The sequence below is a fragment of the Haliotis asinina genome, chromosome 5, assembly GCF_037392515.1.
Source record: "Haliotis asinina isolate JCU_RB_2024 chromosome 5, JCU_Hal_asi_v2, whole genome shotgun sequence".
Taxonomy (NCBI): Eukaryota; Metazoa; Mollusca; class Gastropoda; order Lepetellida; family Haliotidae; genus Haliotis; species Haliotis asinina.
The window spans coordinates 1,664,886-1,684,835 of record NC_090284.1 but is presented as its reverse complement, the minus strand read 5'-3'; the positions used below and the strand labels follow the sequence as shown (position 1 = coordinate 1,684,835).

Here is a 19,950-nt window from a genome sequence, read left to right as displayed (position 1 = left end):
GTACAACACCACTCACCACGTTATAGGCAAACTGGCTGTAGTAGGCTATAGTGGGAACTGACCATGTACAACACCACTCACCACGTTATAGGCAAACTGGCTGTAGTAGACTGTAGTGGGAACTGACCATGTACAACACCACTCACCACGTTATAGGCAAACTGGCTGTAGAAGGCTGTAGTGGGAACTGACCATGTACAACACCACTCACCACGTTATAGGCAAACTGGCTGTAGTAGACTGTAGTGGGAACTGACCATGTACAACACCACTCACCACGTTATAGGCAAACTGGCTGTAGAAGGCTGTAGTGGGAACTGACCATGTACAACACCACTCACCACGTTATAGGCAAACTGGCTGTAGAAGGCTGTAGTGGGAACTGACCATGTACAACACCACTCACCACGTTATAGGCAAACTGGCTGTAGTCGGCTGTAGTGGGAACTGACCATGTACAACACCACTCACCACGTTATAGGCAAACTGGCTGTAGAAGGCTGTAGTGGGAACTGACCATGTACAACACCACTCACCACGTTATAGGCAAACTGGCTGTAGTAGACTGTAGTGGGAACTGACCATGTACAACACCACTCACCACGTTATAGGCAAACTGGCTGTAGTAGACTGTAGTGGGAACTGACCATGTACAACACCACTCACCACGTTATAGGCAAACTGGCTGTAGAAGGCTGTAGTGGGAACTGACCATGTACAACACCACTCACCACGTTATAGGCAAACTGGCTGTAGTAGACTGTAGTGGGAACTGACCATGTACAACACCACTCACCACGTTATAGGCAAACTGGCTGTAGTAGACTGTAGTGGGAACTGACCATGTACAACACCACTCACCACGTTATAGGCAAACTGGCTGTAGTAGACTGTAGTGGGAACTGACCATGTACAACACCACTCACCACGTTATAGGCAAACTGGCTGTAGTAGGCTATAGTGGGAACTGACCATGTACAACACCACTCACCACGTTATAGGCAAACTGGCTGTAGAAGGCTGTAGTGGGAACTGACCATGTACAACACCACTCACCACGTTATAGGCAAACTGGCTGTAGTAGACTGTAGTGGGAACTGACCATGTACAACACCACTCACCACGTTATAGGCAAACTGGCTGTAGAAGGCTGTAGTGGGAACTGACCATGTACAACACCACTCACCACGTTATAGGCAAACTGGCTGTAGTAGACTGTAGTGGGAACTGACCATGTACAACACCACTCACCACGTTATAGGCAAACTGGCTGTAGAAGGCTGTAGTGGGAACTGACCATGTACAACACCACTCACCACGTTATAGGCAAACTGGCTGTAGAAGGCTGTAGTGGGAACTGACCATGTACAACACCACCCACCACGTTATAGGCAAACTGGCTGTAGTAGACTGTAGTGGGAACTGACCATGTACAACACCACTCACCACGTTATAGGCAAACTGGCTGTAGAAGGCTGTAGTGGGAACTGACCATGTACAACACCACTCACCACGTTATAGGCAAACTGGCTGTAGAAGGCTGTAGTGGGAACTGACCATGTACAACACCACTCACCACGTTATAGGCAAACTGGCTGTAGAAGGCTGTAGTGGGAACTGACCATGTACAACACCACTCACCACGTTATAGGCAAACTGGCTGTAGAAGGCTGTAGTGGGAACTGACCATGTACAACACCACTCACCACGTTATAGGCAAACTGGCTGTAGTAGACTGTAGTGGGAACTGACCATGTACAACACCACTCACCACGTTATAGGCAAACTGGCTGTAGAAGGCTGTAGTGGGAACTGACCATGTACAACACCACTCACCACGTTATAGGCAAACTGGCTGTAGTAGACTGTAGTGGGAACTGACCATGTACAACACCACTCACCACGTTATAGGCAAACTGGCTGTAGAAGGCTGTAGTGGGAACTGACCATGTACAACACCACTCACCACGTTATAGGCAAACTGGCTGTAGAAGGCTGTAGTGGGAACTGACCATGTACAACACAACTCACCACGTTATAGGCAAACTGGCTGTAGAAGGCTGTAGTGGGAACTGACCATGTACAACACCACTCACCACGTTATAGGCAAACTGGCTGTAGTAGACTGTAGTGGGAACTGACCATGTACAACACCACTCACCACGTTATAGGCAAACTGGCTGTAGAAGGCTGTAGTGGGAACTGACCATGTACAACACCACTCACCACGTTATAGGCAAACTGGCTGTAGAAGGCTGTAGTGGGAACTGACCATGTACAACACCACTCACCACGTTATAGGCAAACTGGCTGTAGAAGGCTGTAGTGGGAACTGACCATGTACAACACCACTCACCACGTTATAGGCAAACTGGCTGTAGAAGGCTGTAGTGGGAACTGACCATGTACAACACCACTCACCACGTTATAGGCAAACTGGCTGTAGTAGACTGTAGTGGGAACTGACCATGTACAACACCACTCACCACGTTCTAGGCAAACTGGCTGTAGAAGGTTGTAGTGGGAACTGACCATGTACAACACCACCCACCACGTTATAGGCAAACTGGCTGTAGTAGACTTTAGCGGGAACTGACCATACACAACGCCACCCAACAAGGTTTAGTGGAAACTGGCTGTAGTTGGCTGCAATGGGGACTGACCACAGACAAACCAGCTTCCAGCAACAGAGAAACTTGTCAGTCATATGTAGCCTGCTACTGCCAACATTACATACCGCTTAAATATCTAATAATCACATGAGATATCATAACTGTAATCTAACCTTATATACCTGACAATCAAATGGATAGCATGTACCCAACAATACATATTGCTTTATATATCTGATAAGTGGATATCATCTGCCCAACAGTACATATAGCCTTGTATACCTGATAACCAAATGGACATCATATACTCAACAGTACATATAGCCTTGTATACCTGATAACCAAATGGACATCATATACTCAACAGTACATATATTCTTGTATACCTGATAACCAAATGGACATCATATACTCAACAGTACATATATTCTTGTATACCTGATAACCAAATGGACATCATATACTCAACAGTACATATAGCCTTGTATACCTGATAACCAAATGGACATCATATACTCAACAGTACATATATTCTTGTATACCTGATAATCAAATGGATATCATATGCCCAACAATCACATTTAACCTAGTATATCCTAGTGTTGCGTATGATATGATATACCCAACAGTCACATTTAGCTTGATATTCCCGGCAGTCAGATATGGCTTGATATTCCCGACACCGGATGTCCCTGTATAGCTTTTACCTGCAGTCAGTCGACTTTGCCCGGTGATGAGCCAGTCCACTTTCATTCTTGAGGGAATCGCTCCACAGTCACATTTAACCTGATATACCCGGGAGCGTAAGACATGATATACTCAACAGTCACAGTTAGCTTGACATTCCCGACACGGGATGTCCCTATATAGCTTATACCTGCAGTCCACTTTATGGTGATGAAACAGCTCAATATCATTCTTGAGGGAATCACTTCACAGTGAAAGATCAACATTCTCGAGATTTCCCATATCAGAGAAAATTAAGTAGAATTCATTCCAAGGCTACATTTCTCACGATATCAGTATCCCTCTCTCCAGATGAACAGAACCATTAACTGTCTGATAACAAGTAGGCGACTAATGTAACGTGGGGAAGCTTGTCACTTCCCAGTGCTGTCGGCGGGACACATGGCCTGCACTGCGGACCTGGGTCTGCCACATCATAAAGCTCGAGACACGTCACCGTCTGGCTGACAGACAGCAATGTGCTCCAAGCCGATTTCTCCATGATTTGTTTTATACCAGTCAAACAACGCCAGATGAAGTGTCTCTAGATGTACGACTCCTCCATAAGTGAAATAATGACTTGATCTGACCAACACCAAACGTTGCTAAGAAGCTTTTCAGAATTATACAGACGCGCTCTTTGTTTCCAGTTACAATCATCTTTAAAAACAAATAACAGTTACAGTGATGTCTACATCTAGCCCCTAGACTGTCCCTGAAAAATGTACATCAGTTACCCCATACAGTATCCACAACATAACGATGTCGAGTCATCTAGGTGGTTCCTTGGCTTTCATATCAGACCCTGGGGTAACGTTACTGATCTGTACTTCTGTTATATCAGAGCTTGGTACGAGAGGGGGCATGGAACAGGGGGCTTAGGAAACTCGAAGACAAAAAGACAACCACAAAGAAACTAACGTGGGGCACATTAAATGGTCTATGCACACGACAATAGTTAACCCACACAGAACGTTACCAAGGACAGTTTTTGTCCATGTTACTGGCACCGACAGCCACGTTACCAACACAGAAGCATAGTTTGTCATTTCAAAGTCCATAGCTGAAATGCTAAGGACACATAAGGAGATGCGTGATGTGACAGGCCCTCAGCCTTGAACAGTCCTCGCTCCACAAGAGAGATGATCCATCACAGTTGGTGGAGGAAGCTCAAGTGTAATGGCAGGGTGCGCAAGGCCTATTACGTGAACAGCTTGCTCCATAGAGTTGGTCATCACCATCACTCTTGTTCTCCACAACTACCCATCCAACTGACGTGTTTCAGCACTTACACTACGAGTGTATAACTGTGCCCTGCTTGGGCAGACGTGTTGCTAAGTCAGTGAGTGAGTATCCAGATGTTGCTGTGTCAGTGAATGAAGCTTATAAATGAAAGGTCATCTGTTACCCTACCATGCAGTCCGTCAAACAGCTTTATCAATTAGGCCGAATATTTATTAATTCTTTCATTGTTTACGTACTTCAGGATCTGAGAATGACGAGTATGGACTGGGCGATCTGACATTGGGTTGAGGATCGTCTGAAAGATTTGAGATTGGGTTGAGTATGGACTGAGCGATCTGAGAATGACTTGAGTGTGAAATGAAAGATTTAAGAATAGGTTGAGTATGGAATGTGAGATCTAGGAATGGTTTGAGTATGGACTTAGGGATTCATGAAAGGGTTGAAGATGGTCTGAAACATCTGAGAATAGGTTCAGTATGGACTGAGACGGGTATGGACTCGTACTTCGGTACTCGGCATGGCGACACTTACGACGATTTACATATGGAAGTAGAACAAACTGAAGTTTCAGAATCTTAGAGGAATGTTGAAAACCCGTAGAGGTTTTGGACAAACGGAAAATATTGTGAATCCATCGCAGTTGTCGGTCTCCATACAGGTAATCACACAGGCAGGTAATCACACAGGCGGGTAATCACACAGGCAGGTACTCGCACAGGCAGGTAATCACACAGACAGGTAATCACACAGGCGGTTAATCACACAGGCAGATGTGTCCCATCACTCCATATATATAACGTTAGAAACAAACGTCGCCAATGATAAGTAGTAAACCCGTGTACAAGCCGGCACGGTGGAGAGCAGACGGCAGTAACTAGAGAAGTCAAGTCACTGTAGGGGGAACAGTTACATTTATGGGGAAAAAACGCTTGCAACGCCCATTACTGTCGGGATGGTATTTGTTATGCTCGGTCCGACAGAAGCACGCTACACTATGTGAAGAAAAAACTCCCTCAACATAATATATATTTAGAGTTTTAACACGAAGCAAACAAATTACGCCAATCAAACGAACATGGCTGACACTTCAAAACTGTGCGAGCAGGCAAATTCTATTTCTCCTGGGGCAATAAAAACGAGAATCCTCTGGTGTTTTTATGACCCTGCTGTCTATGAAGGGGGAACCATTCACCTCTGACTACTGTAAGTGGGCCGAGTGAGAATCTGACAGCTCTAGTCAGAAATAATTGTCCTACACTTGATTCACAATCAAGACTAACACAATCATTTCAGATTACAGCTGATAAACGTTATTAGACGACTGCTCGTCCGAAGCAAGAAGCGCTAGTGGATGTGATGTAATTCTGAACCTGCGCGTCGTCTCACGTTGAATGAAGATACACCGCCGTAGCTGTACATGGTTGCTACTTACTGATTATGATACACATTCATACATCACACTGCATAAACGACGCGAGGAGATAACCACAGGAGACACGGCAGTTAGTGGGGAAGTAGTGTAAAGTCGTGTTCTCATCAAGATGGAGAAGCGTCTGCTCAAGTCACAGCACTCAACGTGCGGGTCCTCGCGCCCACAGTTCTCACCTACAACCACTTCCAGCAATCACCCAGACAACCGATCCTACAACGTTCTACAGAACTAATTTATGAAACCACATATCATTTTTTTTCACCATTAGAAAGCTCTGAATGGCTTACAATCTCCTTGGTGATAATGAAGACACGCTTCATTAAAAACTAACACGCACGTCTGCCCAAGCTATTCCTCATCTGCTGAAAGAGCGTTGCGGCAAGCTTGGCCGCTACTTACAATGGAGAGCTAGTTTCGGCAACATTAGAAAATTAAATTATTTCTAACCTCACTCACCTCTTCAGAGAACACTACAGAAAACCCAGCACCTCACCTTAATCGAACTTTCATCTCAAAATACTCAGAACTTAATGTTCTTGATTGCAAGTAAACACCCTCCTGACGTGTAAGATAGCTAAACTAACTGTCTGAAAGTAAAAGCTCCCACCCTAGCCAACATCCAAACCCATCCCTTCTAGTTCCCACCCTTGCCAACATCCAAACCCATCCCTTCCAGTTCCCACCCTTGCCAACATCCAAACCCATCCCTTCCAGCTCCCACCCTTGCCAACATCCAAACCCATCCCTTCTAGTTCCCACCCTTTCCAACATCCAAACCCACCCTTTCCAGCTCCCGCCCTTGCCAACATCCAAACCCATCCCTTCTAGTTCCCACCCTTGCCAACATCCAAACCCATCCCTTCCAGTTCCCACCCTAGCCAACATCCAAACCCATCCCTTCCAGCTCCCACCCTTGCCAACATCCAAACCCATCCCTTCTAGTTCCCACCCTTGCCAACATCCAAACCCACCCTTTCCAGTTCCCGCCCTTGCCAACATCCAAACCCATTCCTTCTAGTTTCCACTCTTGCCAACATCCAAACCCATCCCTTCCAGTTCCCACCCTTGCCAACATCCAAACCCATCCCTTCCAGTTCCCGCTCTTGCCAACATCCAAACCCATCCCTTCAAGTTCCCACCCTTGCCAGCATCCAAACCCACCCCTTCCAGTTCCCGCCCTTGCCAACATCCAAACCCATCCCTTCTAGTTCCCACTCTTGCCAACATCCAAACCCACCCTTTCCAGTTCCCACTCTTGCCAACATCCAAACCCATTCCTTCTAGTTCCCACTCTTGCCAACATCCAAACCCACCCCTTCCAGCTCCCACCCTTGCCAACATCCAAACCCACCCTTTCCAGCTCCCGCCCTTGCCAACATCCAAACACATCCCTTCTAGTTCCCACTCTTGCCAACATCCAAACCCATTCCTTCTAGTTCCCACTCTTGCCAACATCCAAACCCACCCCTTCCAGCTCCCACCCTTTCCAACATCCAAGCCACCCCTTCCAAGTGAGTGTGATTTAACGACGCTTTTGGCAGTATTCCAGTAATATCATGGCGAATGACACCAGAAATGGGCTTCACACATTGTACCCATGTGGGGAATTGAACCCGCATCTTCAGCATGACGAACAGACGCTTTGACCACGAGGCTAGTTTATGGCGACATAAGCATAACAGACTCGTGTATAGTCCAGTACACAGGTAGACGCGTACAGTTGGGGAGTCAGAGATAACCAACCCATACAGTCTGCCACCACTGCTGACGTTTACAAACAGAGACCAAACCCCTTGAACCTCACCCCGGGTTCTGACCCCTCATACGGTGCACCCAGTTGGACGCCGGTCCCCCTTCCGACGAAATCTTGACCTTATCCACGAGTGCTGCCAACAGAACAGCTCCTTGCACCTGAAAGACTTACGCCTGATCAGAGACTCGTCATGTCAACCATAATTAACACAATTAGATAATTAATCTTCCAATTAGAATCCTGCTGCCGTGGCTCTTTGGACCGGCCGGGAACACTTCACCAGACTTGCCGCTAATCAGAAACAGAGGAAGGGAGAAAATATTAAATAATCCCAAATTTCCACTTCCTGTGGGCCGAGTGTGTTTTTTGTTGCCTCAGAGAGCTAACCGGCAGCAACTGTGAAAACTTGCTAGTCTGGAATCCCCACGGAATGTTTGTACAGGTTTACTGGAGGCGTTCAAACTTCATTTCCAACAGCAGGCCTTGAAGCTGGTAGCTGGACCTATATCCTCTGTTAGCTAAGAAAACGGCAATTACCCATCTGCGCTCATCATGTCATTATCAGAAGATATCTGCAATAAAAGCTCGATGTGAGGATATGAAGCGACCTATTCTGACTGCAGGGGATGCGTCACAGATCCCAGTCTCACTGCTACCCTAGTACCACACACTACACCGATACCAACTTCAGTGGTTATGTCACAGATCACAGTCCCAATGCTACTCTAGTACCATACACTACATTGATACCGACTCCAACCACAGCCAATGCAGCAAGGACGCGGGGAAACTGGGGTGGATACCCTCGCATCTTCCATCCACTCCCTTGTTCCGGCACCTCGACATATGGACATATAACACATTATAACAAGTGGGCTCTAACCAGCTTTGGTTTCCAGAGCATATATTTATTGACAGCATTGTTGATTCAAGGAGAGCAATAGTATCGATTTTACTTGCGCCATTACGTTTGTTACACAAGGAGAAACGTTTATACGTGATGGTCTTCATATGGGGCTCTGGTGTTACATACGCTGTCACTGAAGTCTGCACGGAAACCACACACGTGAAGGCACGACTCGCGTGAACGTTTCAAAATCGATTGGAAATGTATATATTTAAAATATTCATATATTTTAAAAGCATGTTGAAATCAGCACAAAGTAACTTGAGGATATGTTCTTTTTCTTTAAGAAGGATATCTTACATAGGTATTGAATTTCTACGAGTTTGTTTGTGTTCATGGTAGTACAGGTGCTTCCAAGACGTGATTCAGTCCGTCAATGAAACTGAAATTCAAAACACACCTGCTCTGAACTGTACGATACAACACCATCATAATAGTGGATGTCTAGACCGCAGCATGTTCATCGGCTACCCACCCCTCTACCCCACCCCTATTCCCCTCATAAAAGTTTATGTGCTATTGATTATTCTGTCCAGACTGTCTACTTATGATCAGCCGTCTGTCTCCGTATCATGTCGGCCATAAACCACTACAGATTATGGAGCTGGGAGCCTGATAACCCTACCCGTCGCACAGTCCCGCCTCCGCCGGCCAATAAGCTACAGGCATCTTCTAATCGAGACAGTCGTGTTTCCTGTAATGTCGAAACCACAGGAGCAGTTTTCCTTTGATGGAAGCAACTCGGATTCTCGGGAGATGGTAAACACTTAATGATAGGGACGTATTGAACGTTATTCCTTATTTACAATTCAGTATCGTAGCAGAAGCTGATGCACATATGGAAGAACGGACTCATATCCAAGGGAGAGTCTGCAACCTGTTGAAGAAACGAGGCACCAAACACAGCCATTCTATGACTCGAACACGAGCTGCACCGATGTATTGTCCCGACACATCCATTCTTTCTCTAACAATATATTTTTATATATCTTACTCATGTGTAACAGAACATGATTGCAGTGGGTGGACCAGCTTCTTGTACATCTGATTATACGGGGTTGTTGGGTTGCCAGGTCGCCAGGGACACCGAAACCATGGTTCGAGTCCCCATGTAGAAGCACTTGGTGATGACCCCCGGCGTGAAATCGCTGGAAAATACTCAAAAACGCTCACTAAAGTACTCACTCTTGCATTTTCACAGTCCGTATAGGAAGCGTACCAGGATGTACCTTCATGCATCCTTGTGACTAAAGGTTCATATCATTTAAGGCAATGAGGACGTGCTATAACAGCTTAAGCACCTATACCAGGTCGACGCACTGAATGCGGATCCGCTGGTCACATGTGCTGCAATATAACACAGGTGTCATGACTGCACATTCCGTTAGTCATACGCCACGTGACATGTTGCCTTCATTATCATGTAGCGGTAATTGCCACGTGAATGTCAGACTGCTGGAGGAGCATCTGGGTTAACACCCCTGTCCCATCTCCTCACCCCCACACACGGGCCTGTCGAGTCTACCCTCATACAAGGGGGTGGGCCCTTCATCCCATAACCAATACGACCAGTGGTTCGAAGTCGTTGGGCGCAGCTACCACAACGCTCAGTTCATACGTCCCTGTCCACGTGCGTGTCTACCCAGCTGTCCGTCTGGTAAGATTGACATCGGTTTACTTAATATTTGACTTGTACAAATGGCCATGATACTGGGTGCACCTGCCCCAAATTAGCCACTTTACCAGGTTGCACGTCAGCCTGAGAACACGGGCAAATGACAGGAAGGAATGGCTTAGGTTACACATTTGGTGACACAGGACCACGCCGTGGATACCTTCACTACCGACAAGGTTCATACAAAAAGGTTAGTGTTGTTACCAGGTTCAAGTGCCAATGGGGGTGGGTCAATACATCACCGTCGTGGTGGAGGTGATGATGGAGCCGTTACCGCCGAGAAGAGGGGGGTGGGGAAGGCACTATTAGCGCGTGCCTTCGTATGTATGTGCGTGCATACGAGCTTACGTGCGTGCGTATGTAAGGCGCCATCGAGAACGAAGAGAATGATTAAGGCACCAGTGAGAATGGTGTGAAGATGATGTTACTGAGTGCGGGAAAGGAGTACAGAGTGTTGTGGCTCCCTGTCTTGGAGTCGCGATACCGTCTACTGTTTGGTTACAGTTCATTCCGAGTGTTGATGCTATCCTTGATAATGTCTGTATTTTGGTTACAGCTGATTCCTGTGGCTGATGTGGCAGAATATCGCCACTGTACCGGGCTATGGACGAACACAGATGGTCCTGCTGAAGACGTGCTGTACAGAAAGGCTTAGTGTGCTGGAATGCCAGGATTTAGGGGCGATACTCGGCTGTAGAATTCTATTGATTCTGGGATTTTTTTTATAGAAATGGATATGGTTGTTGAATCTTTAAAACTTTCTAAGTCTATAGGCGTATCATGTTTGTGAGAATATATGCTCCCAGAGGGGACATGCTAGTGAAAATATACTTGGAAGGGACATTCTTTTAAAATATTTCTAAGACCATGACCTACAGGTGGGGCAATTTTATAAGACTGTAATCTACATAAGGGCTATATTACAAAAGCCGTGAGCTACTGGTGGGGCATGATTTAAGATCATGGTCTATAGGTGGCCTGGAGCATGTTTATGAGACCAAAATTTACAGGTGGGGCATGATTATTAGACCAGGATCTACAAGCTCAAAGCTCCTAACCTTGTATTTTCTTAGTTCCACACACAGTATGTTGTCAGATTTAGGATGTTGCTAAAGCTCCCAACAGTGATATACACGAGACGAGCGAAGGACCCCGATGTAAGATGAACTTCTTGCCTCTTCCCGCTTGTCTCCATCTACCCGTCCCTGCGGGGTGGACCACCCGAGCGTGCAAGACGTTGGTAGCTGCACTAGCCTGCTGCATGAGCAGCCTGTCTGGATTAACCAGCCTTCATAAGGGGAGATCTATTTCGAGGGGCAGACATGTAGCAAGCATGTCCAGGCACGGGTAGATGAGGGCATAGCAGCACGATCAGCATGCTGACGTCAGTGTCCTGACGATGCTGGTGTAGCTGTGACAGGTCTGTGCTGTGCACCGTGACACCATCACTGTCCTCTCCTCGTCCATCAGTACAACCATACAACACATGAACAACCACCGTCAGACAGTGTCTTACCCCTCACTCCTACCCTCTCCCACGTTCATCAGTGCAACACATGGACACCCCCCCTCCACCCTCCCCTATTAAACTGTGCTCCTGTCCAGTCGTGTACATCAGTCTCCCCTACCTGATGAAGCTGTATGGCAATGAACCGATAAACAGTACATCGTGTCGGAAGTCATACAGAAGTGCTGGTTACTCATTCAGACTAGGCTACATGGTGAAATATGTCTTATAGAGAAGGGTAGTCTGATGCAGAGCTCATGCCGAGGGAAGACGCCGAGATTCATGTCAATGATACCATGGTACTGTATCAATATTGCCTCAGAGTTCTGATGGGCATTCGTATAACTCAAATCCATAATTCCGTGTATGGCGAAGTCTCAAACTGAATTGTACAAAACTGGACATTTTAAGCAATCTATATTGAAAGTGCAACTGTTCTAATATCAAATGAATTTCAAAGCCAACCTCTCTAATCAGTTCGACGGCCATCAATGTGTGCTAGAAGGGGTTTCAGATACAGCCTCCATATCAAGTGTGTAAATTAAAGACCAGCTTTCTTCAACATGACATTCCGCACCTTCTACTAACGACCGGCATGAAATTCGTCCGAATGGAACACTTTTGAACAAACCGGAGGCTACAGTGGCAGCAGCAGTCTGTACACAATGCATCTCCTGGTTGAGTTGATTTCCAGCACTAGTCACAAAGCCGCTGTCGAGGACGACTCTTCCGACACAAGCAGGTATCCAAGTAGAAATCTCGCGCATCTTGACACCAGTCAACAAGGTCGCCTGGCGCCACGTGACGGCGTGGGACGACGTCAACACGTTGCCGGGACCGAGCAGAGATCTCGGGAACTCAGAGTTTACGTGTGTGGGTAAACACTGCGATGTATGTAATTAAAGGTACAATGTTTGAGGACTTACCTGGCGGACAGAGGCAGCTTCCTACGGCCCTCTTGACGACGTCAGATTTGTGCATACGTTCCTCCAGGTGCTGCAACAGAGATGCGATTAGTCGCCATCGTACCGGCCCCACCATGTTTATCTCATGGCTGTAAGAGCATGTTATCATATGTATTCCATGTTGTAAACTGAGAAAGCTGTGAATCCTAACGTTCTTCCGTTGACGACACGGATACGGCGACCGCCGGCGTCTCCAAATGACATGACGTTAACCAAAAGATGAAAGCACTTAGCCAGAATAATGGGATTGAGTTACTTACCTCCTGTATGAGCTTCTGCACTTTCATGTCAACATATTTATTGATATTAATTTTATACTCTGAGCATTCTTTCTCCAATTTTCCCACTCTGTTTTGGAGAGAAACCAGCGAATCGTGGTAGGACAAAATCGTCCAAGCGACAAAGGCTATTAGAAGGCTGAGCAAAGTAATTCCAAGACATGCGAAAATCCACAAAATAAACCGCGCACACGGGCTATATGTCCTGCCCGATCCACCAGTCCGGTTCTTCTCCATTTTGGAGATTCCTGGAAAACTTTTCCTAAGTTCCGAAAAGTTTTCTGTGCGTCATGAACACTGTGTAGTAATCCAAGTGAGCTGGTCTGCAATACTCTGCTACCGCCGCCGTCACCGAGCGAGGGATGACCCACTCGGACGCAAGGGGTGGAGCGGAACAGTCCACTGCAAGGGGGCGTGGTCCAAAGATGGGGCTACATATCACCTCATTGACGGGGCAGTAACAGCGCAGTAACAAATCATCGCCCAGATATACTGGTCCCCTTCAGCTCTGCGTGTCAGTCTCCGCCTCCCGATCGCTCGTTCATCCCGGAGTCTGACATGAATGGACGGCTATTACTACTGTTGGAAATCAGCGTATTGCGTCGCCTCATGCGAGCGTTCTGCTCAAATAGCAACGTTTCCAATACAGAAAAACTGAAGGGTATTTTGCACATCTGAGAAGCAGAACTTGCAGGAAGTGCGCGTCAGTGGAGTGAAGCATACAAGCAGAAGTGTTCGTCTTACGCTTGTCGTGGTAGATTTGTCTGAATATATATGGTATCGAGAACACGTGTATTGTACTGATGTACCCCCTACCCCAACACACATGCATATCTCCTCGCTGTATCACACGAGTATATAGCGGGGATACTCCTTCCTTTAATCCACCCCAACCTCGGTGGACCTGTAGTACCCTATCCCAAACACACATGGATTATATATAGTGTTATATCTTACCCATTACACACGTGTATAATAGTGTTATATCCAATCCTTTACACACATGTTACAGTGTTATATCTTACCCATTACACACGTGCATAACAGTGTTATATCCAATCCTTTACACACATGTTACAGTGTTATATCTCTTCCTTACACAAGTGAACATTACGGTTATATCTCATCTCTTACACACGTGTATTACATCATCCTTTACTCAGGTGTATTAATTATATTGTTATATCTTACCTCTTACATACGGGTATTAGATTGTTATATCTCATCTTTTAAACGTGTACTTTATTGTGATATGTCATCTTTCACGCGAATTTTTAATGTTATATCTCATCTTTTACACTCGTGTATTATTTTGTCAGATGTCATCTTTTACACGCGTGTATACTATTGTTAGATCTCATATTTTACAGGTATTATATTATTATATATCATCATTTACACACGTGTACTATATTGTTACATATCATCGTTTGAACAGGTGCATAATGCTGTTCTGTCTCATCCTTTACTCACGTGTATTTTATTGCTATATCTCATCTTTTACACACGTCTATTTTATTGTTATATCTCATCCTTTACACACGTGTATTTCGTAGTTATATCTAATCTGTTATGCACATCTATTTTATTGCTATATATCATCCTTTACACACGTGTATTATATTGTTTTATCTCATCCTTTACACACGTGTATTTCGTAGTTGTATCTAATCTTTTACATACATCTATTTTATTGTTATATCTCGTCCTTTACGCACGTCTATCACAGTGTTATATTTCATGCTTTACAGAACTGCATTATAGTGCTATATCTCATCTTTTTCACACATGTATTATACTACTTTAGCCCCTGTCCTCCACATATGCATTGTACGGCAAGGTTTATGAACGCTGCTACCAGTCTGTCGAAGACAAGGCATGGTGATACAGTTGTGATGTTGTCATGATCCTCGAATGGTATTTCGGCAATCCTCTCAAGAGATGTCTCAATTACCGACGGAGAAAAGCGGAGCTAACTGACACATTATGAGTAGAGGGAATTAATTATCACTCACATAATGAACATTCGATGTATGCATAATGTCTCATACCACATTGCCATAATACACAGACGGAATGGAAAAAACCCGTATGATTGTTCTATAATCCGCTATACTGTTCCTGAAATATGATAGATGGTTGTAGGTCTCAGTAGCAGCACTGGTAAATATTGATCAGAGATAATCGTATATCAGATTTTCGAATACGGTATTCGGTTTATTACTCCCTGACATTAAAGACAGAAAATGAAGAAGATGGTATTTTCAGATGGCTCCTTATAATTAATGTTAACGTTAAAAATAGTACATGGCGTCATACAGTTTTTTTCTCAACAATGAAGTGATATGATGTTCATTCTGTTAGGGGTAAATATAATGCTATTTTCTTGCACTAAACACGATGATGTTACAGAGAAATCCTGTATTTTCAAGTATATCAATGTATACAGGGGATGATAGGGAAGCCAGGTGGTCAAAGCGTTTGCTCGTCACGCAGACGACACGGGTTCGATTCCCCATATGAGTACAGTGTGTGAAGCCTTTTTCTGCTGCTCCCAGTCATGATTTTGCTGGAATAAAACGGCATATAACTAAACTCACTCACTCACTCACTCACTCACTCACTCACTCACTCACTCACTCACTGTATAAAGAACATGATAATGAACACGGGGTCCACACGACCATGTTCGACCTGGGTCCAGGGTGCGTGAACACGTGTGTCTGGGTGTGCCTTGACAGTCCATACACATTGTTATCACACAACTGCTACTGAGGACTACAACCACTGAATCCAGGTATGGTCCGTCATCTATAAGTCGTCATTTGACTACCGAAGAATTACGTACATACATCGACAAGAACGTTAGACAGTGTCAGCACAACGTTGCAAGATGTCTTTGGTGATAGTTAGCGTTAAGGCGGAGTATGGAATCAATATCTGATGTTTGGAGCGGGTGCTCGACAGCGTTCCACCGCGGTGTGGAAAGATTGGTTTCGCCTAATTTCAGTAAAACTCGTGACTGCTACCTCGTTCAGTCCTGTGGAACGCCCGTGGAACGCCCGTGTGGAACGCCCGTGGAAGGGTGACCTTAACTTCCAGACGTACAGGAAGACTTACGACTTTCGTAGTGCCAGGGTGACCTTAACTTCCAGACATACAGGAAAACTTACGACTTTCGTAGCTCTACGATCGCTTTGTGGAACTGGCACAAGAACAGGTATCCAAAACATCGTATTTTTGAGTCGTAGTAACACCTAAACCTCACAGGTTGTCGCGTTTGGTCGTCGACATTCCAAGATTTTCGTACCTAAACAATTAAAAGTGTGCGATATATGGATGACATTCTGAATAATTAAGGGTATGCAATAGAAGGATGACGTTCTGAAAAATTAAAGGGATGCGATATAGGGATGACATTAAAGGTGTATGATATAGGGATGACATTGTGAACAATTAAAGGTATGCGATACAGTGTTGCCTTTTTGAACGATAAAATGGATGCGATGTAGGGATGACATTAAAAGGATGCGATATAAGGATGACATGAACAATTAAAGGGATGCGATACAGAGATGACTCTCTGAATAATTAGAGGTGTGCGTCCTACCAGTTAAGGGTAGGCGATATACGAACAGTATGTTGGTCATCCGAAAACACACGCCATCGTGCCAGGGTCGTAGAGATTGCCATCGACATTGCGGAACTTGCACGAACTCTTCAGTCCTTCTCCAGAACTATCTACCTTGGTCGGCCCTGGTGGCATCGCAGGGACATATGTATACGTTACTGAAAGCGTTTATGATTTATGATCACGTTCTGATCAGAGACTCTCACTTTGGCTTTTTCTTTGACAGGTGTTAGAACACGTTTTGTTTGTTGACAAATGTAAGCGGAATGTCAGGGTATGTACATTTCTTCACTCGATGTGGCCTTCAGCTGTTTCAAGACAACTTGACGTACTACCAACAAGCCGTAAATGCAACTGTCATGACAACTAACCACGTTGCGTCGTTCGGATGATCGGCCTCAATACAGGACCGGTATGTTGTCAGGAAATCGGAGTCTTATTCCTTTTCAACAACAAATAAAAGTCTATGCGCAGCTTTGACTGTAATAGTTCCAGTGATACTGTGAATTATGATGAGTAATGGGAAGTTACACGTGAAATAATCAGAATATGGACAAGACCGTCAGCATACAGCAGCGGCCATTTTGAAGCGCGTAACTCAAGGTAACGTAGACAGCTACCTTCAACAGAGGATTATATATTGGTGTAGAGTCTAACTGCCTTAAGCGCCGTCTCAAGGGTCCCCTAATTAATTAGCTAACACGTCCCCGGGCTAGGAGACCCTCACATAGATTCTCCAGTAAGCGTGTAGGGAACATGTAGGTCTTAAGCCTTGCCTCGGGGTAATGTGCATTTCATTTAGCAAATCACTTTGTGTTCATTTATACACGATGCGTTCATACATGTAAACATTTACAAGAGTCGGTCGCTGTCAACGTAGTGATTGCTAACTTGTCTTGTAATCGCTGATGGGTTCCTGCTGGTTATTGCATGTCGTGGGATCTGATCAACGACACCATGATACAATACAGTAAAGCATCTTGGATGAGTCAACCTCAAGTTGCCACTATAAGAGATTCTCATACAACATCGCATGCAGACACACAAACTGAAATTACAGAACCAATAGAAACCGTATATCTACAGAACCGCATACAGAACCACATACAGAATCGTGTAGAGAGCCACAGACTGAATTATCTACAGCGATACATACAATACCCCATCCCTATTCACTCACTGAACTATATACAGAGATACACACAACACCCCATCCCTATTCACTCACGGAACTATATACAGAGATACACACAACACCTCATCCCTATTCACTCACTGAACTATATACAGAGATACACACAGCACCTCATCCCTACTCACTCACTGAACTATATACAGAGATACACACAGCACCTCATCCCTACTCACTCACGGAACTATATACAGAGATACACACACCACCCCATCCCTATTCACTCACTGAACTATATACAGAGATACACACAACACCTCATCGTTACTCACTCACTGTACTATATACAGAGATAGACACAGCACCTCATCCCTATTCACTCACTGAACTATATACAGAGATACACACAGCATCTCATCCCTATTCACTCAATGAACTATATACAGAGACACACACAACACCTCATCCCTACTCACTCACTGTACTATATACAGAGATAGACACAGCACCTCATCCCTATTCACTCACTGAACTATATACAGAGATACACACAGCACCTCATCCCTACTCACTCACTGAACCATATACAGAGATACACACAACACCTCATCCCTATTCACACAGTGAACCATATATAGAGATACACAAAACATCCCATCCCTATTCACTCACTGAACTATATACACAGATACATACAGCACCTCATCCCTACTCACTCACTGAACTATATACAGAGATACACACAGCATCTCATCCCTATTCACTCACTGAACTACATACAGAGATACACACAGTACCTCATCCCTATTCACACACTGAACTATATACAGAGATACACAAAACACCCCATCCCTATTCACTCACTGAACTCTATACAGAGATACACACAACACCTCATCCCTATTCACTCACTGAACTATATACACAGATACACACAACACCTCATCCCTATTCACTCACTGAACTATATACAGAGATACACACAGCACCTCATCCCTATTCACTCACAGAACTATATACAGAGATACACACACCACCCCATCCCTTTTCACTCACTGAACTATATACAGAGATACACACAACACCTCATCCCTATTCACTCACTGAACTATATACAGAGATACACACAGCACCTCATCCCTATTCACTCACTGAACTATATACAGAGATACACACACCACCCCATCCCTATTCACTCACTGAACTATATACACAGATACACACAACACCTCATCCCTATTCACTCACTGAACTATATACAGAGATACACAAAACACCCCATCCCTATTCACTCACTGAACTATATACACAGATACACACAACACCTCATCCCTATTCACTCACTGAACTATGTACAGAGATACACACAGCACCTCATCCCTATTCACTCACTGAACTATATACAGAGATACACACACCACCCCATCCCTATTCACTCACTGAACTATATACAGAGATACACACAGCACCTCATCCCTATTCTTTCACTGAACTATATACACAGATACACACAGCACCTCATCCCTATTCACTCACTGAACTATATACAGAGATACACACACCACCCCATCCCTATTCACTCACTGAACTATATACAGAGATACACACAACACCTCATCCCTATTTACTCACTGAACTATATACAGAGATACACAAAACACCCCATCCCTATTCACTCACTGAACTATATACAGAGATACACACAGCACCTCATCCCTATTCACTCACTGAACTATATACAGAGATACACACAGCACCTCATCCCTACTCACTCACTGAACTATATACAGAGATACACACAGCACCTCATCCCTACTCACTCACTGAACTATATACAGAGATATACACACCACCCATCCCTATTCACTCACTGAACTATATACAGAGATACACACAGCATCTCATCCCTATTCACTCAATGAACTATATACAGAGATACACACAGCACCTCATCCCTACTCACTCACTGTACTATATACAGAGATACACACAGCACCTCATCCCTATTCACTCACTGAACTATATACAGAGATACACACAGCACCTCATCCCTACTCACTCACTGAACCATATACAGAGATACACAC

The 19,950-nt window shown here is 44.8% G+C and overlaps 2 protein-coding genes across 2 annotated transcripts in view; one reads left to right on the top strand and one right to left on the bottom strand.

Annotated features, from left to right (window-relative positions):
* The window catches only part of LOC137284243 (collagen alpha-1(XXIII) chain-like), a 132,919-nt gene extending 119,475 nt beyond the window's left edge, over window positions 1–13,444 (bottom strand). Inside the window, exons 1-2 of the mRNA XM_067815977.1 lie at window positions 13,083–13,444; window positions 12,784–12,853 (exon numbers count right to left, since the gene is read on the bottom strand). Coding sequence (XP_067672078.1) covers window positions 12,784–12,853; window positions 13,083–13,337 — 325 coding nt within the window. The 5' untranslated portion in view covers window positions 13,338–13,444. The remainder of the gene's footprint in view (window positions 1–12,783; window positions 12,854–13,082) is intronic.
* LOC137283671 (cytochrome c oxidase subunit 6B1-like) overlaps window positions 1–19,950 on the top strand; it is a 292,498-nt gene that overhangs the window by 217,716 nt on the left and 54,832 nt on the right. The window lies entirely within an intron of this gene.